The 27,539-nt window shown below is 38.9% G+C and overlaps 1 protein-coding gene across 6 annotated transcripts in view; it reads left to right on the forward strand.

The window, feature by feature from the left end:
* Nucleotides 1-27,539, forward strand: part of MAPKAP1 (MAPK associated protein 1) — a 236,533-nt gene that overhangs the window by 4,876 nt on the left and 204,118 nt on the right. For 4 of the 6 annotated variants that reach the window (XM_007471481.1, XM_007471480.1, XM_007471479.1 and 1 more), the window contains exon 2: nt 24,850-25,177. The exons of the other annotated variants lie outside the window; for them this stretch is intronic. In XM_007471481.1, the coding sequence (XP_007471543.1) occupies nt 24,919-25,177 (259 nt within the window). In that variant the 5' untranslated portion in view covers nt 24,850-24,918. The remainder of the gene's footprint in view (nt 1-24,849; nt 25,178-27,539) is intronic. 6 annotated transcript variants of the gene reach the window in all.

Raw genomic sequence — 27,539 nt, forward strand, 5'->3', positions numbered from 1 at the left:
GACCGCGGCACAAACCCGTGTCCCCTGCATCGGCAGGCGGACTCTCAGCCACTGCGCCACCAGGGAAGCCCTTGCTTCTCTCTTGATGGCGGGTAGGGAGCCACTGTTCAGCTCTTCCCTCTGTTCTTTGTTCATTACTTCTGGGAAAGGACCTTCCCAGATGCATACAGTGCTTTGTTGACTCTATATACACAAGATTGGAAGGAGGCAGAGGGACACCCAGCCTAGTGAGAGAAATATGGTCAGGAAACTTCCAGCCCAAGAGTTTAATTTATTTTTATTTTAATACCCAGCTTCCACAAGGTGAAAATTGAAGAAATATTGGTGTTCTAGATACTTGTTTTCATTCATACTCTATCGTATAAGGAAATACCATAGAATATAAAAAACGAAGAAAATAAATCCTGAGCAGTCATTCAAAATTTATTAACTCTAGTTAGCAGCAGTCTAGGTATGTTGAGGAAATAGATTTAATATAGGAAACACAAAATTTGGACCCAAGGAAGAAAACAGTTTTAAATAATGAAAGTGAGAAAAATGGGAGAAGCCACTTAACAAAACTTAAATTCTGGAAATAGCAAGAAGGTATTAGAATAGTGGAATTAAATTATGGTAATCGCTTGTGAAATAACTTGAATATTATGTCACATTTACACCTAAATACCATGCAATGTTAGAGTCATACTTGAGTATACTTTTATGAATATTATTTTATTATTGATGCTCTCAAAATGGACCAAATGTGTAAAACTTCAAAACAAATAACATTTTTTAGTTCCCTATGGACTCATTTTAAGGTACTGTATTATAAATAAATACTGTTTCAGCAGAGAAATAGGTAGAAAATTGTTTGAAAGAATGGTTTTCTTTTTAAAACAAGTAAAATTTTAATCTGTACTTTAGTTGCTGACATATAGGAGACTAACAAAGAAGAACTGAGGTACAGACTTGAATCTTGAAGCAGTGTGAGGTGGGGCTTTGGAGTCACACCCACCTGGATTTGAATGTTGGCTCTGTCGGTGGGTTATTAACTGAGTGATCCAGACAATGCAAAATGAGGACAGTACTGCCAGTCTCATATGATACTTGTGAGGATTAAATGAAACAGTTTATGTAAGTACCTGGTACCATGATGCTTTTGGAGGGATGTAGGTACCAGCATTCAGAGGCACAAGCCATTCAGATGTTAATATAATGTATCAAGAAATGATTTTATGGAGTGGTTGTAAAGGAATGAGACTTGTTTTCATGCCTGGATCATGAAATTAGTCTTGTTAATTTCTAGTTGTGCTTTGTGAATTGGTGTACCTGTCAACTGTGCACTGTTGAGAAAAGGGTTTCAGTATGCTATTTTTAGGCTGTTCAATGAATTGATCTGTTAAATAACAATAAACACTTTCAGTTGTTTATATTACCTTTTGGTGTGCCCATGAGTACGTTTTGAAGTTGTTAGAACTAGGAGTATATTATGTTCTCCTCATCCCCATTTTATAAATGCTGAAACTGAAGCTTAGAGAAGTAAAGTGATTAAAGGTAGAGAGCTACTGGTAATGGCAAAGCTGGGATTTGAACCTTTGGTTTTTTTACTCTAAAAAGCACAGTGCTTTTGTCGCTATTCCGTGCTGCTCTAGATTTGGTTATTGGAACTGGCCCTTGTTTTGGGAGGATCATCAACTGTGGCCCTTCTTACTCATTTTTAAACTTAATGCCTGTAGGGGACTTCCCTGGTGGCGGAGTGGATAAGACTCCACGCTCCCAGTGCAGGGGGCCGGGGTTTGATCCCTGCTCAGGGAACTAGATCCCACATGCATGCCGCAACTAAGAGTTCGCACGCTGTAACTAAGGAGCCTGCCTGCTGCAACTAAGGAGCCAGCAAGCTGCAACTAAGGAGCCAGCAAGCTGCAACTAACGAGCCTGCCTGCCACAACTAAGACCCAAAGCAACCAAAATAAATTAAACAAAACAAAAACTTAATGCCTGTAGAAAGTTGTTATTGATTATGTTGTGAGAGTGTTTGGTTACAGGTATACTCTTATGATTTCAAGTTTAATGATTTAATAAAACTCTAATAATACTCAATGCTGGCAGAGGTTGGTAGTTATATGATCACCCATATCAGTAGTGGGAATAAAAATTGGTAAAACTTTTCTGGAAAGAACTTTGGCAGTATTTTTCACAAGCCTTTTAAAAAAGTCATGTATGCGTTTTGAGCTTGTAATCCCGTTTCTAAGAATCTTTGTTAAATAAATAATCAGAAACATAGAAAAATATTCATTTTCAAGGCTGTTCACTGTGGAAGTATTTATAGTAGCAAAAATTAGAAACAACTTTAGTAGTCAACAAAGAGGTAAGAGAAATGGAAAAGCCATAGAATGGAAATATTGTACAAGCATTTTAGATGTTTTAGAAGAATTTTAGTGACTTAATATGCTCATCATATAATATGAAGTGAAAGAAGGATATAAAACTAAAGTATGATCTCAATTAATGTCAAACACACAAAGAAAAAAACAGGTGGTTAGATTATAGGTCTTTATGCTCTTTTCTGTTTTCCAAAATACTCTCTGATAAACATAAATTACTTTTCGATAAAAAATCCTTTTAATTAACTTGTAATTGAGAAATATGGGTAGAGCTAGTGCACATCATTTTGACCAAAAAGTTTTCCCTAATACAGGTGATCTGAAGTTATATTGGGTTGGCCAAAAAGTTCATTTGGTTTTTCTGTACGATGGCTCTAGTAGCACTTAGTTGTGTTTAACTTCATTCGAAACAGTTTTGTTAGATTGTATTGTGACAGCTATCATATCAGCGTGCATTTAAAAAAAACCTTAAAATTGGTGAATTTTTGTGTAGCCATTTTAATATTGAAGATGGAAGATAAAAAGCAACATTTTCGGCCTATTATGCTTTATTACTTCAAGAAAGGTGAAAATGCAACTGAAACACAAAAAAAGATTTGTGCAGTGTATGGAGAAGATGCTGTGACTGATCGAACGTGTCAAAAGTGGTTTGCAAAGTTTCTTTCTGGAGATTTCTTGCTGGACGATGCACCACGGTCAGGTAGACCATTTGAAGTTGATAACGATCAAATTGAGACATTCATTGAGAACAATCAATGTTATACCACACGGGAGATAGCCAACATATTCAAAATATCCACATCAAGCGTTGAAAATCATTTGCACCAGCTTGGTTATGTTAATCACTTTAATGTTTGGATTCCACCTAAGGCAAAAAAGTCCTTCGTGACCATATTTCCCCATGCAATTCTCTGCTTAAACATAATGAAAATGTTCCGTTTTTAAAACAAATGGTGATGGGCGATGAAAAGTAGATACTGTACAATAGTGTGGAACGGAAGAGATCGTGGGGCAAGCGAGATGAACCCCCACCAACCACACCAAAAGCCGGTTTTCATCCAAAGAAGGTGATGTTGTGTATGTGGTGGCATTGAAAGCGAGTCCTCTCTTAAGAGCTCCTTCTGGAAAACCAAACAATTAATTCCAACAAGTACTGCTGCAAATTAGACCAACTGAAAGCAGCACTCGACAGAAAGCATACAGAATTAGTCAACAGAAAATGCATAATCTTCCATCAGGATAACGCAAGACCTCATGTTTCTTTGATGACCAGGCAAAAACTGTTACAGCTTGGCTGGGAAGTTCTGATTCATCTGCCATATTCATCAGACATTGCGCCTTTGGATTTCCATTTACTTTGGTCTTTACAAAATTCTCTTAATGGAAAAAATTTCAGTTCCCTGGAAGACCTTAAAAGGCACCTGGAACAGTTTTTTGTTCAAAAAGATAAAAAGTTTTGGGAAGATGGAATTATGCAGTTGCCTGAAAAATGGCAGAAGGTAGTGAAACAAAACAGTGAATATGTTATTCAATAAAATTCTTGGTGAAAATGAAAAATATCTTGTATTTTTACTTAAAAACTGAAAGAACTTTTTGGCTAATCCAATAGGACTGTATTTTCAAGTTAGTTTTAACCTCAGTTGTTTTACACTTAGGATGTGGTTTCCTGTATCTTGACATACATGATGTTGAGGTTCCCAGGCTAGTACTCCTCTCCTTCTCAAAAAATATCTTGAAAGAAGAGTCATATTTGTGTAGGTGGTACCAGTGTCGCAGTGCTACCATCACCTCTTTAGTGGCCAGTGGGTCAGTGAGTAGCCCTGTGACAGCTCTGTCTTGCAGAAAGAGTACATGTCTATCATTCGTAAGGCTGGTCATTAGTGTATAGAGCTTTTTTTGTGAGTTGAATATTTGTATCTTGGTAAGTGCTTTTTTGGTATGGAAAAGTGTAAGTGTGAATTTCTATCTCACTTTTGAAAAATTTTGTAAGAAAAAAATTAAAGATCAAAGTTTGAATTTTAATTTTTGTGATAGTAGTATTCAGGATGTATGAATATTAAAATGTCATGAAGAGGGCTTCCCTGGTGGCACAGCGGTTGAGAGTCCGCCTGCCGATGCAGGGAACACGGGTTCGTGCCCCGGTCCGGGAAGATCCCACATGCCGCGGAGTGGCTGGGCCCGTGAGCCATGGCCACGGAGCCTGTGCGTCCGGAGCCTGTGCTCTGCAACGGGAGAGGCCACAACAGTAAGAGGCCCGCGTACTGCACACACATACACAAAAAATGTCCTGAAGAATTGTGTCTTTTACTCTTTTCTAATTATATACTTCCTAAATGAAATTGCAGTAGTTTCAACATGTACCGTTAAGCATGATGTCTAGGTTTCTTTTTAAATGTGCATGGTAATTCTCGTATATACAATATACAAAAGCGTGCAAAAATTTAACAAAGTATTTGAGCATATTTAAATTAGGAAAATACCAGGCAAGATGTTTCATTTTGTAAACTGCTTCTGTCCAAAGCATTCTGTATATTATCAGAATGAAAAATGACAGCACTTTGTCATCTGTTCAAATTGATATTGCACTCTTTGCAATGACAGCTGAAAAGGCCCACAGGTGCCATATAAAGAGGTGACCATGTTGTCATATTTCATTTCGGCATCCCTCTGCAAAGCCATAATTACCTAATTAGGTTGTTAATTAGGAGATTAGCATTTCACTGTATTGATAGAATGCTCTTTACAGGCGTCGGGCTAGATACAGATTTGTCTGCCCTAATTTATAATTTCTGCCTTTTTTGTGCTTATTTATTTGCTTAAGATACTGATGTGGGGCAATTCAGTTTACCTGAGAAACAGTTTGTTTACAAGCTAATGAAGCTTTGATCGCAGGATTAAAGTTGCTGAGTTAAAATATGAACAGAATAAAAAGGGTGGTCACACCCCCAAAATGATAATAAAAATTCTGAGTTGGTATAACTAGTGTTCTCATTAGCATGGGGAACAAGCACATGATAAGAATTGAAATTGTTGGTATTAAGAAAAAATCCAAAATACAAAAATGAAGTCTGAAATGTGATAGAGATTTATATATATCTAAACTAGGCGAAGGAAACTAGTTATCTTTAATAATAAATCTCTGTCACTTGTACTTGAGACATAAAATGTGTTAAGTATTTTTAATGTATTTCAGAAGCTGAAGCTTGGTTAATGATTTCAGAACGAATATATTCAGTCTTCAGTTTAGACTTCCTTAGGTAGTCATCATGCATCAGGGTTTGTTTCATTTGTACCTTCTGATCATTAGTTGGTGCTTGGAACATTCTCTTCCCACAGTCTTTGCAGTCCTGAGTGCTTATGGAATTTGAAGTATTTCACAGTAACCTTCACTTGGTGAGCTATTTGGAGTTAAGTGGTGTTTCTATCAAGTATGTGGACATTCTTTTTTGGTGGGGAGAAGTGGGCTGGCAAAAAAAAATGTCCGCTTATTTTTACTCCAGTGCAAGATTTGACAATAATGTTTGTAATTTGCATTATATATACCTTTACCACTCTTTCCAGTTAAGGAGATTTAAGTCCTAAAACTGAACAGTGTTAGGAGTACCATTCCCCCTGGGGTAGTAGTTTACCTCCTTTTGATTATATTTAGTATTAGCGGTTAAAGTTGTAGAAAGTACAGGTGTGCTTAAGCCCTTTTCCCCATGGTTGTTATGAAAAATTGGATTTGGCTGTATCTTCTTCAAAATTAAAAAAATTTTTAAAATATTTTATATGAAGAAAATATTACATGTAAAATGTTCTATTTAGTCAGTTAAGTTTTTTGCTTAACTGCAATCATTCACTTATTCAGTCAGCATTAGCTGAATATATATTTGGCATTAGTCATATGTCTGGGAATTGAGCAATGAAAACTACAGGCACGGACCCAGTGCTCATGGGATTTGCAGTCTAGTAACGGAAGTGCAGCATAGTTTGAGGAGTAAAGCCTAGCGTGAGAAGTGTTAGAGTAATGAGAGTCAAGGTGATTATGGAGGAGTACCTACTCTAGACTTGATAAGGTCAAACCTTCCAGGCAGGTGCTGTCTCAATTGGGATCTGAAGGATGAAGGAGAAAGTGATGTTTAAGCCAGGTGGAAGGAGAGAACTGTTTTAAAGGCTGGAAGAACACTAAAATTTGAGAATGGCTAGAATAGAAAGAACAAAGGGGATAAATGGAAGATGGGGCTGCAGAGGAAGCAAGTTCAGTTGTGTTAAAAGAGTTTGGGACGTTATTGAAGGGTCTTAAGACAAGTTAGGAAGCAATTGCTATAGCCTAGGTGAGAGAAGGTGGGATTGGATAATGGAGAGAAAGAGAATGAATGAAATCTAGTGAGAGAAGAGATGCATAGTATTGGTAATTAAATGGTGGTAGGCTTCACAGAAAGGAGTCAAGGATTCAAATTTGGACATTCTGTTTCCTAATTTTAAGTATGAGAGTATGTGTTTAAGTACCTCATAGAGAAGAGGTCCATGAGTCTTATTTTCCAATATGACCCCCAAATATACAGTACTAGCAACTAGTTTTCTTTTTGGTGAATTGGGGAGAATACTAATATTTGAGTGTCACTGTTGGACCCTACCTTGTGAGAGCAGCTTTGTGAGGTATGAGATAATGTCTTACTGAGGTCCAGAGGAATTGTGACTTTGCCAGTTTTCTCAGCTACTGGGTGGTAGAATTGGGAGCACACACAAGCTTTCCAAAGCCTTTATGTTGTCTGTCATGCCATGTTGTCTTCCTTGTTGTGTCCCCCTCCCTTTGTTTATTCCAAAGTGAAGAGGAGAATTACTCCCCAAGGACCAGTAGCTCAGTAGGTTGCTGACAGAGGCATTGTGTAAACTCTGTGACTTCCCAGGCCCTGCTCTGGGGTGGATTAAAGCAGTGTCTGGTGCTTTGGTAGGAGAAGCTGCTCAGTGTAGGAGTGCTTGCTTCAACAAAGTCACAAGTTCTGTTGTGTTTTCTGGCACTAGGCTTTAATCTCCCCCAATTAGAAATGTAGATCGGCTACCTCCACACAAGGTCACTAATGTATAGAAAGTTCCCCTCCTTTCCCCAGGGGAAAAGTCTTGAAATCTCTGATTCTTGGGTGAGGAATTTGACATCTCTTTGATGTAATCAACTTGTATTACAAATTGTTTAAAAAAATTTTATGGTTACTGTCACCAGTACTGTTCAATTAAGTGATTTGTTGGTATCCTTGTGATGGAATCTCCTGAACTAGAAGAAATTCTAGGGTGCAGCATGGATTCTAGCCTCTCTGTGTTTCTACCCCACCCCCTTTTAAAACTGAGGTATAACTCATGTATCATAACATTTACCCTTTTAAAAGTGTACACTTTAATGGTTTATCACCCCCAAAGAAACCCCATACCCATTAGCACTCACTCCTCTTTTCTCCCTCCGCTAGCCACTGGCAATCATTAATCTACTTCCTGTATCTATGGATTTGCCTCTTCTGAACCTTTTATATCAATGGAATCACACAATATGTGGCTTTTTGTGTCTGGCTTCTCAGCATACTGTTGTCAAGGTTCATCCATATTGTAGCATATATCAGTACTTCATTTTTTTTTTTAAATAACTTTATTTATATATTTATTTTTGGCTGCGTTGGGTCTTTGCTGCTGCACGCAGGCTTTCTCTAGTTGCTGTGAGTGGGGGCTACTCTTCGTTGTGGTTCGCAGGCTTCTCATTGCGGTGGCTTCTCTTGCTGCAGAGTGCGGGCTCTAGGCGCGCGGGCTTCAGTAGTTGTGGCACGAGGGCTCAGTAGTTGTGGATCGCGGGCTCTAGAGCACAGACTCAGTAGTTGTGGCGCATGGGCTTAGTTGCTCTGTGGCATGTGGGATCTTCCCGGACCAGGGCTCGAACCCATGTCCCCTGCATTGGCAGGCGGATTCTTAACCACTGTGCCACCAGGGAAGTCCAGTACTTTATTTCTTTTTATTGCTGAATAATATCCCATTGTATGGAAGTACCACATTTTGCCTATCTGTTCATCAGTTGATGGAGGTTTGGGTTGTTCCCACTCTTTGGCTATTATGAATAATACTGCTGGGGACATTCTTGTACAAGTTTTTGTGTGAGCATATGTTTTCAATTCTATTGGGTGTATTACCTTGGAGTGGATTACTGGGTAATAAGGTAACTAACTGTTTGAGGAACTGACAAATTGTTTTCACAGGTGGCTGTACCATTTTACGTTCCCTCCAGCAGTGTATAAGGTCTGCCGCCTTTCTGCTTTCACTTTCTTCAGGCTTTCTATTGCTCTGGTCTGGGCTGGAAGCAACCCTAAGCATTCCATGAGCCCTTCTGTCTTGATGAATGGGAAATTCTCCAATTTTATCTCTTCAACTACATTCACTCTACAAGCATATGTGTACCAGGCCTTATATTGGACGTTAGTGACAGGAAGCCAAATAAGGCTTCTAGTCCTTTCTTCTCAAGGACTCCACAATCCAGTAGTTGGAACTTCTTACTAGGACATGCAGGGAGAGGGAAAAGCCAGTGAAGAAAGTACAGTTGACCTTTGAACAACATGGGTTTGAACTGCACCAGTCCACTTGCATGCGGATTTTTTTTTCAGTAAATACAGTGCGACAGGATCTGTGATTGGTTGGATCTGTGGATGTGGAACCATAGATGAGGAGGGAGGGCCAACTATGGGACTTGAGCATCCACAGATTTTAGTATCTGCGGTGGTCCTGGAAACAATCCCCCAGGTTTACTGAGGGACGACTGTAACTGCTTAGATATTTGTGAATTTCCACAGCACAGATCCTAACTTTAGAATCTAGGCAAAGGTTGAGTTGATTTTTGGAAATTTTCGGGGGTTTCTTTTCCTTGGCTCATCCTTTAACTACAGTCATCCTCCTGTATTTGCAGGGTATTGCTTCCAGGACCCTGAGGATACCAAAATTCACAGATGCTCAAGTCCCTCATGTAAAATGGCATAGTACAGTCAGCCTTCCATATCCTGGGTTCTGCATCTGTGCATTCACCCAACCAACCAAATTCAATCTGCAGTTGGTTGAATCTGCGGATGCCGAACCTGCATATCCTGAGAGATGACTGTTTTACTGTTCCTTGGGTTTTGTCACTAGGTTACTGCACGTTTCCTTGCACATTTTCCCTGGGTAAGCTCATTCACATCCATGGCTTCATCTGTCTTCCAAATTTGCTCAGATCTTTCTCCTAGGCTTCAGGTTTGCCTGCCCTTCATGTGTCAGTTATATGTTGTTGTCCCAGATTTGCTCAGACCTTTCTCCTGGGCTGTTAGGTTTGTATCATGATGTATCTCTGTTTGGGTAATCCATAGACATCTCAAGCTCATTGTGTCTGAAACATAGTTCCTCATTTCCCCTCTCCCTGTTAAGCTGTTCCTACTTTTCAGTTCACGGTTTCATTTGTTGGTGCTGTCATGCAAGCCGTAAACTTTCGCCTTCTCCTTAACCCTCCACATCCACTCAGTCACCAAGTTCTACCAATTTTATCTCCTAAATATTTTTTAAAACTTTTCTTAAGTTCATAGGCCTATCTTTCACTGCCTTACTTTGGATTTCATCATCTCTTCCCTGAGCTATAGTCACAGCTTCATAACTAATCTTGTGTCTTGTCCATCAGATTAATTTTCTGTGCAACTGCCAGAGCAGTCTCTCTGAAATGCTAACCTAAACAGCAGCTTTGAACTCCTGGTAGTTCTAGTTGCTCACTACATGTTCTGCTATATGTTATTTTAGTGCCTTTTCTCTTTGAAAAAAGCTGGATGAATGAATCATCTTTGAAGATTCATTTTAGACCAGGGAATAATAGCAATAACAATAATAGTAAACATTTGTATAGTGCTTACCATGGGCCTGGTGCTTTTATGCACACATAACATATGATTTCTTTCAGTCCTCACAATAATCCTATGAGATAGGCACCAAAATTGTTCCCATTTATAGATGAGGAAGCAGAGGCACAGAAATTGTTACTTTCCCTAGGTCCCATGGTGAGTGAGTGGCTGAGTCCAGATTTGAACCTAGGCAGTCTGATGCTCTTAGTTTCTCCTGTGTCCCTTTTCCCAACCTTCCTGATTCCCTCCACTTCCCCCACTCCAAGGGTTAGTTATCTTCTCCCTGCTACTGCAGCAACCTATGCATGGCCTCATGTTAATCTGCAGTTCATAGGACAGATTGGGAGCACATTTTATTTTAAACATTTTTGAACAAGGAGCAGCATTACAGACTATTTAATTGCCTGCTCCCTCTTGCCCCTATCTTAAGGAAGTGATCGCTTCCATTACCTTGATCTTAGTCCCCTCTGTGAAGCCTTGTCTGAGTATCCAGTTTCCTTTAGATAGCTTTCCTTTGTGTTTCCGTAGTACTTTGTTATATAGAATCCTCCAGCATTGCTCTCATCCTTTATTGTGACCATTTTTGTACTTTTCTTCTTGCTAAGCCTTTTGGGGATAGGGACTATGACTTGTTACTTTATATGTCTAATTCCCAGCATGTAGTAGGTTTTCACACTTGTTGAATTTCTTGAATGAACAGGTAAGTCCGACCCATATCTAGACTAGTGAGAGAACAGGATTCAACGTGTGATGAAATGGACTTAACCTGGAAATTCGAGGCAGCATATAATAGCTGTTCCGAGCAGGGGTTGTGGAGCCAGGCTGCCTAGGTTTTATCTTGGCTCTACCTCTCACTAGTTATGGGGCCTTGGGCAAGTCTGTGCCTCAGTTTACTGATTTGTAAAACATAAATAGTAATAGAGTCCACCTCTAACAATTTTGTAAGTGATGTAAGTGTAAATAAATAAGCAGCCTTCTGGAATCAGAGAATTAATTATTCTACTTAAAGTGTATTTTGTGAAACACTCCCACCCTAACTGTATAACATTACAGGTAGAATGAAGCCAGTCCTGCTGCTCTATCCTCATGTTTGATCTATCTGGTAATAGTTTTTTTTTTAAAGGTAATCTAGAAGATATAAAAAATACTTGGCAAAGTTAGTGCAGTTTTGTTAATAACAGTTACCATTTATTGAGGTTATGAAAGTGCCATTCAAATGAAAGTACAAAGCACCTTTCACAGTCACAGAAAAATAGTTTGGGGGTTATCTGCTAGTTTAGATTATTTTATGCTGTCCTTCCTTCATTAGGAGTTGAATAAATGAGTTTGATAGTTGACAGCTTATTTTCCCTCCAAACAAATGTAGCTAGAGCAGGAAGAGTCAAGAATATTGCATCTTGGATTTGAATAGTGCTTTTTTTACTTTATGTAAGTATCCCTATGAAGTGGATAAGTAGCACATAGATTATGGATATTTCACTGCTGAGGGAACAGAGGCAGAGGCACCTAACTCACTTGAAGTCATCCCATAGCTAGTCCCTAGGCAGGCTACAGGCAGTAACCTGGAATTCCAGATGTGTTTACTAACTTCAACGCTTGTAGTTCTAGGAACCAGTTTCCATACATAATAGCATTTTTTAGACAAAGGTATGATAGTGCTCACTCAAATCAGTCAGTGTGGTTTACCTTTGCGAGGGTTTGCTGCCAAAATCTTGATGCCATTAAAATCTTTGTCAAAAAAGGAATTCCTTGTACCTCTGTTCTTAGGGTCTGAACCACGGCACCGTGATATAAGTAAAACATGCAGTGGAATTCTTCTGGCCTTTGAGGGAAAACAGTATGAAGCAAAAATACGTAAACCTTTTTACTTGAACCCTGGGTGAACACGCGATTACATCCTCCTCCTCCACCTCCTCCACCTCGCATGTTATTGGAATAGAATTTGAGAGCTGAAAAGGCCCTTCTTATAGTTAGTTCATCCTCCCCATTTAACAGATGCAAAAAATGGACTGATGTGTAAAACAGGTTTAAAGAGTTTCAAAGAGGTAACTTGTCCAAGGCCATGTAATTAGGTCCCTGGTAATTAGGGAATTGGAAGTCAGGTTTCCTGAGTGGTGCTTGCAATAAACTATGTTGCTTCCCTCAGTTGATGATGTGGTTAACCTGAGAGCCAGGTAAGTGGAAACATAACTATTGAATTCTTCTACTTGGTTAAGCAAACTTCAAATATTGAGGAGACAGTAAAAGGAAAATAAGTCTTAGACTGTAGCAGGAGAGCTATCTACTGCACCAGCACCATGGATAAGGGCCCGTTTTTGTTTTTGAAAATCATGGCGCCACCCTTTGGGAACAGGAAAGATTTGTTTTGTCTGTTTATTCCACACTGAGCCCTTGCTGGATGCCAGCCACTTTCCACTAGAAACTGGCAGTACAGTGATGATTAAAACAGTGTGCTTAAGGAGTTGAGAGTTTAGAAGAGAAAACCAACGTACAGATAGTCATTATTATTTTTTTTAAGTGTGATTCTTTGTTTATTCATTCATTCATTTATTCATTCCTTAACAAAGCAGCCAGAGAGATACTTTTATTTTTTATTATTTAAAAAAGTATTTATTTATTTATTTATTTGGTTGCACTGGGTCTTAGTTGCAGCAGGTGGGCCCCTTAGTTGTTGCTTGCAGGCTCCTTTAGTTGTGGCTTGAGGGCTTCTTACTTGTGGCATGCAAACTTAGTTGTGGCATGCATGTGGGATCTAGTTCCCTGACCAGGGATTGAACCCAGGCCCCCTGCATTGGGAGCTCGGAATCTTAACCACTGCGCCACCGGGGAAGTCCCCAGAGAGATACTTTTAAAATGTGAGTTAGATCATATTGCTGCTCACAGTCTTCTGGTGATTCTCCTTTCTACTTGTAATTAAAGCAAAGTCCTTAGAATTGCCTGTAAGGCTCTACTCACTTTTCCCCACTCTTCAGACCTCATCCTCTACTACTTGCTTCCTTGCTGGGCTCCTTGATACTTAGTGCCAGGCATACTCCCCCTGCTTGGCAACACACTTCCCTCAGAAATCCACATGGCTTGTTCTTTCATCTTCAAGGGTTAACTCTCAAATGTCACCTTCTCAGTGAAGCATCCCTTGACTACTTTATTTACAATTGCAGCTGTGGCTCCACCTACCTAGCATGCCTTAGCTCTCTTTTCTGTGCTACTTTTCTCCATAGCATTTCTAACTTATTGTATAATTTAATTCTCTCTTTTGTTTGTCTCCTTCATTAGAATGTGAACTCCATGAGGGCAGGACTTTCCGTCTGCTTTGTTTTCTGCTGTACTCTCTGCATCTAGAATAGTGCCTGGCACACAGGAGGCATTCAGCACGTATTTGTTGAATGAATAAATTCAACAAACACTTAGCACCTATTACTAACAGGCATTTGTGCTGGATTAATTATTTGGTAGAGGTAGTGATGAAGTGCAGTACAGTGGGACCACACGGGAGCAGCTAACCTGGTATGTGGGGTTCATCAGGGAGCTTTCCCGAGAGAATTGACCATTGAGCTGGATTTAGAAGAATGAGTAGGAGGAGGCCAGGTGACAGTCTTCAGATCAAGTTATACGTTTGGAGGAATGTAACTTGTCTTTATTGTAGCAATTTGAGCTGTGGTTCTCCATAGGGTAGGATAAAATTTCAGAAAACAGATGCTAGGAGTTGAACTTTGTTTAGCACCTTCGAAGATTTGAGCATAGATTTTAGTAGCAAAGTTGTATATGTATGTATTAATCTTGGTATTAATGAAACCATTCGGGGGTTGGAACTTACCACAGATTTAGTGGCTTCAAACACATCACTGCAAGGTTTCTCAACCTCCGCATTATTGATACTCACATTTTGGGGGGTATAAGTCTTTGTTGTGGGTGCTGTCCTGTGCATTGTATGATGTTTAGCAGCATCCTTGGCATCTACCCACTAGATGCTAATAGCACCCACCCCCAGTGTGACAACCAGAAATGTCCCCAGGCCTTTGCTCAGGGGAGCAAAATTGCCTTCCAACTGAGAACCACCACATTAGAACCACTGTATCACTGTTGGTGAGGATCCAGGGATTTCTGTCTTTTACAACTTTGCAAATGATTGAGGGAGATACACACACACACACACACACACACACACACACACACACACACACACATATGAGTAACCACATTTCTGAATCTAGAATTTAAAAATTTGAAATTGGCAATTCCTTAAACACAATATTCGTACAACTAACTGTATTAAAGGTAGAAATAAAGTGCTTTTAAAACAGTTTGCGGGGGCTTCCCTGGTGGTGCAGTGGTTGAGAGTCTGCCTGCTGATGCAGGGGACATGGGTTCGTGCCCCGGTCCGTCAAGATCCCACATGCCACGGAGTGGCTAGGCCCGTGAACGATGGCTGCTGACCCTGCGCGTCCGGAGCCTGTGCTCCGCAACAGGAGAGGCCACAACAGTAAGAGGCCCGCAAACCGCAAAAAAAAAAAAAAAAAAGAAAAAGAAAAACAGTTTGCGGGGCTTCCCCTGGTGGCACAGTGGTTAAGAATCCACCTGCCAAGGCAGGGGACACGGGTTCAAGCCCTGGTCCGGGAAGATCGCACATGTCACGGAGCAACTAAGCCCAACGCCACAACTACTGAAGCCCGTGCGCCTAGAGACCATGCTCCACAATAAGAGAAGCCACTGCAGTGAGAAGCCCGCGCAGCGCAATGAAGAGTAGCCCCTGCTCGCCGCAAGTAGAGAAAGCCCACGCACAGCAACAAAGACGCAACACAGCAGCAAAGACCCAACACAGCCAAAAATAAATAAATAAATAAATTTTTATATTAAAAAAAAAAACAGTTTGGACCCTGGGAATTGGAGAAGGGTTCACAGAGGAAGAAATATTTGAGTTGGACTTAGAAGAAGGTTTGTATTGGAGGATAAAGGTACATCTCACACAAAGGAAGTCTCATTACCAAAGGCTGGATTGTGTTCAGAATACTCCTGGGAGTTCCCTTCTGGGGAGAAGGGGCAGATGAATGAAACTGGGTTGTAAAGAGTCCTAAATGTTATATGTGAAGGTGAAGGGGCTTAGGCTGTTTTCCTGCACTATTTTCATTTCTGTTGTTGCCTAACAAATTACCGCAAACTTAGTGGCTTAAAACAACACAAATTTATTATCTCTCAGTGGGCCAGGAGTCATGGCTTCAGCTAGGTTTTCTTTTTTTTTTTTCCTTTTTTTTTTTCTCTTTCTTTCTTTTTTCTTTGGCTGTGCCACGCAGCTTGTGGAATTTTAGTTCCCTGACAAGGGATTGAAGCCAGGCCCCCAGCAGTGGAAGCGTGGAGTCCTAACCTCTGGACAGCCAGTGAATTCCCTCAGCTGGGTTTTCTGCTAACGGTCTCAAAGGGATGAAATTAAGGTGTCAGTGGACTCCAGCCTAAGGTCCCCATTTCCTTGTTACCTGTTGTCTGTGACCACTCTCATCTCCTAGAGGCTGCTCTCAGATTCTTACCTTATAGTTCCATAACATGGCTGTTTGCTTTTTCAATACCGGCAGGAAAATCTCTGGCTTAAAATCTCTCTCCCGGGTTGCTTAGGATAAAGTCTTATGTAACAAAGTCATCAAGGGAATGACTTTTCCATCACTTTTGCTATGCTGTTGGCTAGAAGCAAGTCAGGTTCCACCCACACTCGAGGGAATAACACAGAGGCATGGATATCAAGAGAAGAATTTCTGGAGCCATATTAAAATGTTGACTACCATATGTACTTTTAGCTCCATGAAGGCAGTATCCAGGTCTTTTCAAATTCTTTTGCTCAGCATTGTGTCTCTGGTGCCTGGCACATAGTAAGTGCTTTATAAATATTTGTCGAATGAAATCAATGAATGGTAGCGGTTGAGTGTTACTTATGGTTTCAGCTCTTACACTGGTAATTTCACATGGAGAAGCAGTCTAGTTTCTTTGGCATTATTCATTTCTTTAGGTAAAACTATAAACATTTTTACCTGGAATCTTAAAGTAAAACCTAAAATTATTTGTTTATCATAACAAGTGTCAATCAAATCTGTTATATCAGAGAGACAACACCCATTGGAAAAATAATTTAGGGCTACATTGCACCAAACTGGAAGATTTCTTGTAACAGCCAGAAATGATGGCAGCTTTGGAGTTGTGGAGGTGGTGGGTAGTTAGGTTGTCTGAAGTGTCACAGCTATTGCTAATAACAGTAATTTCAAATAATAAACAAGTATTTTAAAACACTGGAAATACTGATTGTTTTGTAATAACTGCTTTATAATATTGATTTTAGTCTAAGTTATGCTTAGAACTTTATGTATAGTTTGGTGTTATTATTAATTATGGTTGTTCTCCATACTTGTCATAGGAAACATTTTGAGCAATATTTAGATCTTGAGTTATCCGTTGATAAAGGGCCATTTTACCTTCAGAAAATTAGGTATTTCGACAACAAAGTCTGTGTTTTTTCAGTAGACCTTGCTGTTCAAAATGGGGTTATGAGAATCTCAGTATGTGCTAGTCAGTCCTGGAAGCCACAAAGTAAGCAAGGCACATCTTCCTGGACTATCAGTTTTAGTGACTATATTCAAAGGTAAAATATTTTTTTCTATTAAAACAAATACAGGTTCAGTATGTTATAGGATAGAATGCAAAATATGAATGAATTCTAAAAATAAATTTCTTACAGCATGTTGCTTTATGTGGCTCCCCCTAGGTTCTCTCTTACCTTGATTTATGGTTACTCTCCTCTGCCCTTCAGGTGTGTCCGTGGACAAGTTTGAGAGACACTGTACTGTACCAGTCTCCCTTTAACTGGATCTTGGCAGATGGTAAGATTCAGAGACATTTCAGGTGGAGGTTAGTAGTACAAGGAAAGAAAAATCAAGGGCCAGGGTCCCTTTCCCTCTGTCCACAGAAGATATTTGATAGGAGAGGAGACCTGGTCTCCTGGTAGATTGGTGAGGGTCTGGCTGGTCCCAGATGGCCTCAGTCACTCACAGTGGGGGTGGCATCACAGTAGCTGGAATGATCAACGGCTGAGCCTCTCTGCATTTGGTCTTTTATCCCGAGCTTCTTCCCATGATTCATATGTGGTCCAAAGAAGGCTGTAGCAGAAGCTGCAAAGTGTCTTGAGACCGAGATTCAGCAGTCCCACATTACTTCAACTACATTCTGTTGGTCACAGCAAATTACAAGTGAGCCCAGTGATGGGAGGAGCTGCAAAGACTCAAAAATCTACCAAGTGACCTTGGGCAAGTTACTTAACGCCTTTAAGCCTTAATTTTTAAAATAATCTATAAAATGGGGGCAATAGTAATACCTACTTTCTGGGGTGGTAGTAAGGATGAAATATGTTGTTACATGAAAAGTACAGCTGATAGTAAGAAGCTCAGTAATTGTCATCTGTTACTGTTCTTGTGTTTTTGCCTAATGAAAGCCTGCCCACCCTTCTTCCTTCCTAAAGCCTTCTGTAACTTTCTTGTCTCTTGGAAAATATATTGTCTTAGTGTCTTATTTGATGGGTAGTATATTGCCTTATATTACTGTTATGTATGTACACGACGTAGCTCATCTGCTGAAGCCTGTAAGCCTCTGGAGGATGCAGGCCAGTGTTCATGTACCTTTTTGTAGGAGTCCCAGTGCCTAGTTCTCAATGATGTTTAGTGAATGAATCCCATATTATTCGAAAGAAGATACAATCATTTGTTTTCTGTTGTTGTAATTTGGTCTTGTAAGTACTTTTAGTCAAAGTATAGAAATAAAAATGTGAAGGGAAAAATTAAGCTCTCCAGATAAAAGGTCTCACTGTTTACTGTTTAATTAAATTAGGCATATTCACATGGAGAAGATTTTAATTCCCCGAGGGGAAAAAATGGCTCAATTTTACTCTTCTAAAAAATAAATGAATATTTAATTTAGAGTTAAATTGGAGAGAGTTAGAAAAAGAGATTTAAAATCAATAAAGTGCATTTTATTTTAATGGTCATTTCACTTATTTTCTAACTCCAGGGGTTATGAATTCTGAACTTTAATTAGATCAAAGAACTTTGAAATCTTACTAAAAAACAGGGTCTGCTTGGTTTTTATAAATGTACATAATAAAAAGGCTTCGTTTTTCTTGTGATCATTTCTTGTTGTGCAGAATAAATGTGAGGCTTCTATAACATTCTTAAGGAATCTTGTGTAGGAATCAGGTTCAACTTGCCTCCTGCTAATAGCATGAAGTCGGGGTACAGTGTGGAAAGGTAAAAAAAAAAAATCTTGGATCTGCTGTTACATGTTGTTAACTCCCTCAGCAGACTTTAAATCATTTCAAGTACAATAATAGTGTGGGAGGTAAATTAACTAACCATTAACAATCTTATAAATACACAATTAACATGCCAACATTTATATGACACATTGATGGGGCAGCAGTAATTTTTGATTGGGAGTTTGCAGACCTTTGAGAAGCCCCAGGCTGTTGCTTATTCAGACAACTTTTCACAGATTGCAGGTGAGGGCAGCTTGAAGTCTGTCTGGCAGAGGGAAGTGAGTGTGTAGTGTTTTGAAAGTCCAGGAACAACCACTGGCTGGACTTGAGCATTTGAAGTCACGTTACTATCTCAGGTCCTTAGGGAGTGAAGAAGTATAAGGAGGACGCATTTGCTTCTGGTGGGGTTATTTAAAGAGACAGAATATTTTAGGTATGGACTTTGTAGCTGAAGTTGCATGAATTTCTAGGGATTTTCAGAAGGATACTTAGACCTAACTGGGGATTTAAAGTAAACCTTTCTCTGTGGTTTCAGGTCAACAAGTAGATGATCTCTGGAGTTCATTTCATGTGTAAAATTTTATGATTTTTAGTTTTGAACGATTATGTGTGCTGCTTATTTCTTGCTGTTGTACAAATCACTGTTGCATTAGTGGAGGGAAGGCTAAGGGTCTAGTCTACTGCATAACACATTTACTGTGTTACATCTTTCACAAGGACCCATGGGAGAAATTTCTCTTAGGCCCTGGAACTCAACAACAGGATTTTAAAAAATCATGTTTATTATAGCTGTTGTAGTTTTTGTTCCTCTTTGTTTTGAGAGGCTATAGAGTGGTTAAGATCCCAAGCTCTTGGGTTTATTGGTTCTATTTACTTGGTTCTATTTACTTATTAGCTGTGTGGGTTTGGGCAGGTTTCTTACTTTGCCTCAGTTTTTTCATCTATAAAATGGGGGTAAAAATAGTTACCATCTTATGGGGTTATTTTGAGAATTATATGAATTAATCCATGTAAAAAGGGAACAACAAGTCTAGCTTTTATAATAAGTTAAGGTTAGCTATTATCATTGCTTTTTGCTTCTGGGATTCTCCATTCTACCTGCAGAAAATGTACATGGCATGCACTGGCTTATGGATTCATATTAACTTACTTCCCCTTTGCCCATCTACTTTTTTACTGTGTTGTACCTTATGTTTTTGCTTTTGTTTTTTTAATAATACATTGCAAATAAAGTTTGGAGGGTGTATGTGTATAAAGTTATTATTAAGAATATACTTATATTAAGACTTGATACCCATTTAAGCCTACTAAAAATTTACTACCCTGTTAGGACGTGCTTCAAGTTACCACAGGCAGGTTACATGATCATTAGTGAACACAAATCAAATGGTTATGTGAAGTGGTAATAGCATCCAAGTTGCACCTGGAACCACACTTAGCATACAGTAGGAACTTAATAAATATTTGTTGAATGAATGAAGTATGAAAGGAGACCATCCAGTACATTAAAAATGGCCATGTCATTTTGGGACATCTCTTACTATCCTCCCACTCACTCTCTGTGGTTGTCCCTTTTGCTTCCTTTTTTTTTTTCTGGCTGTGTTGGGTCTTCGTTGCCACGAAGCTTTCTCTAGTTGCAGCGAGCGGGGGCTTCTCATTGCGGTGGCTTCTTTTGTTGTGGAGCATAGACTCTAGGCGTGTGGGCTTCAGGAGTTGTGGCATGCGGGCTCAGTAGTTGTGGCTCACGGGCTCTAGAGCACAGGCTCAGTAGTTGTGGCGCACAGGCTTAGTTGCTCCGTGGCATGTGGGATCTTCCTGGACCAGGGCTCGAACCTGTGTCCCCTGCATTGGCAGGCAGATTCTCAACCACTGCACTACCAGGGAAATACCTGCTTCCATTTTTAGTAAAACAAATCTTTATGCTTTGAGGAACCTGGAGTTAGAAAGTGGGAAAATCTGAAAAGTAGGACATCTACTAACAATCTAATTATTGTTTATCTGATAGCTTAATGATATATATTAAAAAGCATTGACTATCTCGGAGAGTCAAGAATTGGTGATGTTCAGGGAAGGCATTCAAGGCCATTTGTAAAAGTGAAGAGCAGAATCTCTAAACCATGTCTGTGAAACTCAGTTATACATTGATATGTTTTAGTGTTTCTAGAGGAAAAAATGTTTAGGGATCAAATAAGTTTGGAATTTGGAATATATTACGTTACTAGATTACCCCCTCTTGGAGATTCACAATATATAATACATTAGTAGTTTAAAAACTTTGAGAAGTGCTGTAATTAAACAGCAAGAAAAAAGCCTATTTAAATTTGTTTAATCTGGCATTTAACAGACATTTAAAAATTGTGGTAAAGTATGTACAACATAAAATTTACCATTTTAACCTTTTTTTTTTTTTTGTGGTACGCGGGCCTCTCACTCTTGTGGCCTCTCCCATTGCGGAGCGCAGGCTCCGGACACGTAGGCTCAGCGGCCATGGCTCACGGGCCCAGCTGCTCCGCGGCATGTGGGATTTTTCCGGACCGGGGCACGAACCCGTGCAGCGGCCATGGCTCATGGGCCCAGCCGCTCTGCAGCATGTGGGATCTTCCCGGACCGGGGCACGAACCCGCGTCTCCTGCATCGGCAGGCGGACACTCAACCACTGTGCCACCAGGGAAGCCCCCTAACCATTTTTAAGTATACAATTCAGTGGCATTAAGCACATTCACATTGATGTGCCATTAATACCATTCATCTCTAGAACTTTTCCATCTTCCCAAACTGACACATACCTATTAAACACTTACTTCCCAATTCTCCCCTCCCCCCAGCCCCTGGCAAAGACTATTCTACTTTCTGTCTCTATGAATCTGACTGCTTTAGGTACCTCATATAAGTGGAGTCATGAAGCATTTGTCCTTTTCTGACTAGCTTATTTCATTTAGCGTAATGTCCTTACGGTTCATCCATGTTGTAGCATGTCTTAGAATTTTCTTGCTTTTTAAGGCTCAATAACTTTCCATTGTATGTGTTTACCACATTTTGTTTATCCATTCTTTACCAAGTTTTTTTTTTTTTTTTTGATGTACGCAGGCCTGTCACTGCCGTGGCCTCTCCCGTTGTGGAGCACAGGCTCCGAACGCGCAGGCTCAGCAGCCATGGCTCACGGGCCCAGCCGCTCCGCGGCATGTGGGATCTTGCCAGACCGGGGCACGAACCCGTGTCCCCTGCATCGGCAGTCGGACTCTCAACCACTGCGCCACCAGGGAAGCCCTACCAAGTATTTTTAATTACTGTGTAGTATTCTGTTGTATGTATATTTCCTGGCATATGCAGTGTTGATGGATATTTAGGTTACTTTCAGATCTTCAGTATTACAATCCTGAGTTAAATATTTTTGCAGTTATTTCCTTAGAGCAGATCCTAGAAGTGGGGTTGTCCAAAGGGTATTCATGTTTTACACTTTGATATATACTACCAAATTACCCTCTAAAAAGTCCCAATTTTCATTCCCTCTTATAGTACACGAGAGTGCCCATTTCTCTGAACCCCTGCCAGCATTTGGTTTTAAAGATCTTTGACCTTTGCACAACTGATCAGAGAAAATAATTTGCTTTTTTGTCTGTGTTTGGAATATTTTGTTTTAGAAATCAAATCTACCTTCAAATGATAATTTGCTGCTGTCCAGGTGATTAAAACGTATTCTTTTGGTTGTGAAAAGTAGTTTTGGAATAAGTTGATAGTGACAATTTTGAAGGGTGACAGTTTTGAAGCGCACATTGTAGAGAAGCTCTTGTACCTGTATTAATTTTTTTAAAAAGCAATTCTTTCTTTATAATCACACTTACATACGACATGCTCATATGTGACTTATCTCTGAAACAAAATTGTGTAGTCCTTGGAAGTCAGACAGCAACATTTATTGAATTCCAGCTGTGTGTAAGATTCTTTGTTGCCAGAAAGGATATGGTATTATGGCCCCTGTCCTTGCGGAACTTACAGTCTGAATCCTCAAGTACATCATAGGAGGTGGAAAACATGTTTCCCAGGGCAGTCCTGTGGGAGTTCCCTGTCAGAACTGGAACTGAATAAATATTTGTTGAGTGATTCATACAGATTCCTCACTGTATGAAGTCATAGTGTACTAATAGAGAAGATACCTGCTCATGTTAGGGTGTTTTGGGGGCCTCTGTTCTGTTAGGATAGTTAGGGAGTTGGTATGTGCCTTCAGAAGTGTTTGCCCATAACTTTTCTTCATAAGGTGATGAAACAGGTTCATTTTCCTGAAAAGTATTCTGTTGAAGGTACCCCAGTATAGTTTTGCCGCTTTGTCCTTTGACTTTTTGGTGCCAGAACACCCATTAAATATGTGGCTTCTCACTGAAAGCCCTTGTTTTTGCAGGGGAGAATGAATCAATATGAAGTTGAAAACACCTGCCCCTATGCAGGTGCCTAGTTGCCTCACTTTCATGGGGAAGATGCTTGTCGTGATTGCTATAAAGATGTTTGTAGATCTGTTGATCTGTGATTCCATGGTTCTGTTACAAAACAAATACTGTCATAACTAAATCTATGGTTGTATATGTCTTTGTGGTTATATAAGAATTTATTTTTACAAGTGAAACTTAAATGCTTCCCTTTATTTCTGTAATTTTTTTCTGATTAATACACTTGAAGTGGTTGGCTGACATTAATGTTTCTGCGACTAAATGTCTCAGATATTTGACATTTAGAAGAATCCCATGATATTAGGAAATATACTAAGTCTATATTAGGGTATAAACTTTTTGACTCAGGCATACCTTACTCACCTTTGCATTTCCTATTAGCTTCAGTGTAAAATAAGTACTTAGTGAATATTTAAGGGAAAAAGTGAAAATTAATGTAATTCACTTGATCAGAGATGCTCCTTAGTCTAACTTACCCTTAATCTCAGTATCTTTAAGATCCACCAGGTGAGGTTAATAGAAGGATATGTTGCCAGACAAAAAATTTCAAAACTTCAGTTAGCTATAATGATTTTTTAACTAGATTTCCCCCTATGTTCCATTTCTAGAAGAAACAAATGACAAGAAAATCTGGTGTTCTAGGTCTTTCTAAAAATAAATATCTTCTAGGACTGTTCCTAGGAACATATTCAGTCTACCGTTCACATTCCTTGCACTTCATAATGGTTTTAGAGGAGCAGGGAGATGACCCAGATGACCTGCAGAGTCCTCTGTTACAAAGGAAGCAGGCACTTACTTTACCTGCTGTGAACTTAACGATAGAAGGATAAATTGTTGATATATTTTAGGATTATTTTAAAGAAGAATTGAAAACTGAAGTTGGTAATGATATTTTTACCATCAGCATCATCATTATTACTAATAACAGCTAATTTTAAATTATGTACCAGCTGTTCTTTTGAGCATTTTACCTACCTAATCTTCTATATATCCTTTCTTCCCTGCAATCCCCATTTCACAAATGAAGAAAGAAAACAGGCTCACTGAGGTTAAAGTTATTTTGACCAAGATCACATAGCTAGCGAGTGATAGGGCCAGGATTTGAACCCAGTTCTGCCTATAGGCCCTTAGCTTCCTAACTACTATTCTGTAATATTTTCTTTGTTGAGTATTCCCATTTAACTGAGGAGGTACCGTTTTGTTCCCAGAATAAACATTGTTACAGTTTTAACAGGATTCAGGAAGCAGTTCTTATAATTAGGTTTCTAAAATAAGAAATTAATCTGGTAGCCGAGAAGTTTGATTAATAAGTTTTATTTTAAAAGTACAATACTATCTTAAATCAGAAGGAAGGAAAATGTATTTATTGAACAAAATTACTTTGGTGGTCCATTTTTGTAAAATTCCTGGTAACTCAGAAAGCATTGTCTGTGCCCTTTTAGACATTTCACAACCATATGGCAGGAGGGGGGAATGTAAACTGAAATACAGTTTCATACTTTAGCGCATCATTTGAGGAAAATACAGCTTGTTCGCCCATGACCTTATAAAGTAATGAGAAGACTGCATGGGAATGAAGGAAGAAAGAAAGGAAAATTTATTGTTTTAACAGTGGTTATGTACTTTGAATGGCCTAAGGAGTTACTGTTACTTGTTTTGTAAAAGAGTAAGCCATCTTCTCTGATACCATGGAGATCTCCTTGACTAGAGTGGTAGCCCCTAGAGCTTATAAGGATTTCCTTTCAGCTTGGACTTAATCCTTTTAAGCTCCTAGCTACAGGGACAAATGTTGGTTTTCAAGGTAGCATTTTACCACATTGAATTTGTTTGAACAATTATTCAGTCATTTTCTGCCTTATTCTTAAATGTTGCTATGTACATCGTGTTTCTAGGTAGGTGAGCCTGTGAAACAATATGAAGAGAAGAAAATAGCCTTTTAAGGAAATTGGCCCACAGAAAGGATGGCCTTCTTGGACAATCCAACTATCATTCTAGCTCATATTCGACAGTCACATGTGACCAGTGATGACACAGGAATGTGTGAGATGGTTCTCATTGATCATGATGTTGACCTAGAGAAGATTCATCCTCCTTCAATGCCTGGAGACAGTGGGTCAGAAATTCAGGGAAGCAGTGGTGAGACTCAGGGCTATGTATATGCCCAGTCAGTCGATATTACCTCAAGTTGGGACTTTGGTATTAGAAGACGCTCAAATACAGGTAAACGTTGCCTTTTAGTCATGTCTTCTGAGCTTTAAATCAGTAAACAATCTTATAGAATAATGCATAATGTTGGCATGGGTTTAATGGGGAAAGTTACTGTGCGTTAACAGGAATGTGCGTGTATTACACTAACAGTGAGTCTAAGCAATCTCTCCATCTCTATGACTGTGAATGGAGAGTCTCTGGATTGATGCTGTTAGAAGGAGGTAGACAGAAGAGGGATAAGGAAGCAGACAGAGGAAGAATAGGTGAAAAAGTTGGCTCTGAGAGGAGCGTTCTGTTTCTAAAAAGTGACTGTGTAGAGAGGGAAGTGGACTGTTTTGTGTATCTTCACAGAGCAACATTATTCCCAGTAGGCAGACTACCTGAAGGTCGATTTCAGGTTGACATGATAAACTTTAATACAGAGTGCTGACCAGCCAAGGGTGCTGCTGCCCGAGACAGTTCTTGCCCTGGAGGAATTTAGCGGGGTATGGGGTTCGGAGGGAGACTACTGAATATTTGTTAGGCCTGCTTTTAGTAGGAATTCCTACACTGGGTGTGAGATTAGAAAAGGTGCCCCTGTTTTTGATACATTACCTTTATTTAGTTGATCTCTACCCTTTGATAATTGTGGCTTGAAAATGCTCAACTTTAGTTAGCATATATCTATTTAGTCGTTAGCTTTGAAACACTTATCATTCCCCTTTGCCAGCTTAAGTTTTTTGGGAGCATTTCAAGGGCAATGTGATAAACCAAGTCCTTTACTTAGATAAATTATTTAGACTTTATAATCTAGTTGTTCAAATATGGCAGGGTATTCTACAAAATAATTTATTTTTTTTAGATAATCAAAAAATATAATCTCCTAATCAGTAGCAATAACCTGCTAACTCCCAGGAAAAGTAACGGCAGGATATATAGTAGAACACTGAAAATATTTATATGTTTATTTTCACAGTCCAAATGTAAAATGTATGTAAAGGAGTACTGCAGGTAGAGCAGGATACAATTCACAGTGCAAATCATGTTAAGGTTTTGGTTCAGAATTCAGCATTCTGTGACATCTACAAAGAATAATTTGCTCTTGTGATGAAAATAATTAATAGCATTTCCCAGTATCTAAAGGAACTTTTATCAAAATAGGATTTGAGTGAAGGTTTGAATATAATTTAGAACCATTGATTCTCGGTTCTCTAGTTGAAACTGACTTCCTTGCAAGTTATTGAGATGATATCTTTTATGACAGGTTGAATGGATTTCAGTAGGAGAATGCCGCTAAATTGAGAGCTTTATGATTATATTACTTTGCTGTACCCTTCACATTTATTAATTGCAATTGAGTGTATTTTTCTTCCGTGGAATTTGGTTAGATATAGTGACATTGTCAGAATGCTTTTGCCAGCATAGTTTAATTTTCTGGCAAGATTAGTTTCAGTGTTTCCCTACCACAGGGCTAAGGCAGGAATGTAAGATTTCCTATCTTGGAAATGGTTGCAAGAAAACTTTATTTTATTTATTTATTTTATTAGCGTTGTGCCAGGATAGGAAGTTGAAGATTAGCAAGAGGAAACTAATTTGAAGAGGTGACATCAGTTGTGACTTTCTTTCCCATTGTAGTCTCCTTGTGCAGCAGTTGTTAATGTATGCTGGACAGTATTTCTTTAAAAGATCAGTTCACTGACTTTTGAAGGTTGATCAGCCAGTGGTAATATAATCACAAATGCAAAATTTTAGATGATGCTTTTGTTATTGTTGTTGGAATTTCTTAAGCTAGTACTTGGATGCTAATAATTAATTAGGATTGTGAGGTATCCTAGCGACCAGGGAATTTACTTTTTAATCCTTTCAGCATATCTTAAAATTTTGTGTAAGAAAAATTGTTCTTTTTAAGATTTGACTAATGTTACAAAGATACAAATCATTTATTTTACTACCTATAAACTGTTTCAGCCCACTGAAGAAAAGCTATGCTAATTTATATAGCTTTGACATTTTATAATTTTCATGATTTTTAGATAAAGGATTTTATATTTAAAACTTTAATAGTCTAGTCTGAGTTCATTTATCTTTAATTTTTGAAACGGGTAGAGTAATTCATAACAGTAATTTTATTCCTGTAATGTAATATTCACTTCAGTTCATTTGTGCATTAAAATTCCTTTAAGACCGTTATTAATGATTTATATAATGAAATGTCATATTAATCACAGAAGTTTTCACATTTTATTATTCTCTTCCATGTTAATACTATCTTTATGATCTCTATTAATGTTTTATATCCTCTAATTTCAATTATAAATCAAGAATATTTTCATGTTTTTGTTGGTATTTGCTTTTCAGGGGTGCCACCTTTAAAATTTTATGACTTTTTCCCTAC

This window comes from Lipotes vexillifer, unplaced genomic scaffold, assembly GCF_000442215.2.
Source record: "Lipotes vexillifer unplaced genomic scaffold, Lipotes_vexillifer_v1.1 scaffold1600, whole genome shotgun sequence".
NCBI lineage: Eukaryota > Metazoa > Chordata > Mammalia > Artiodactyla > Lipotidae > Lipotes > Lipotes vexillifer.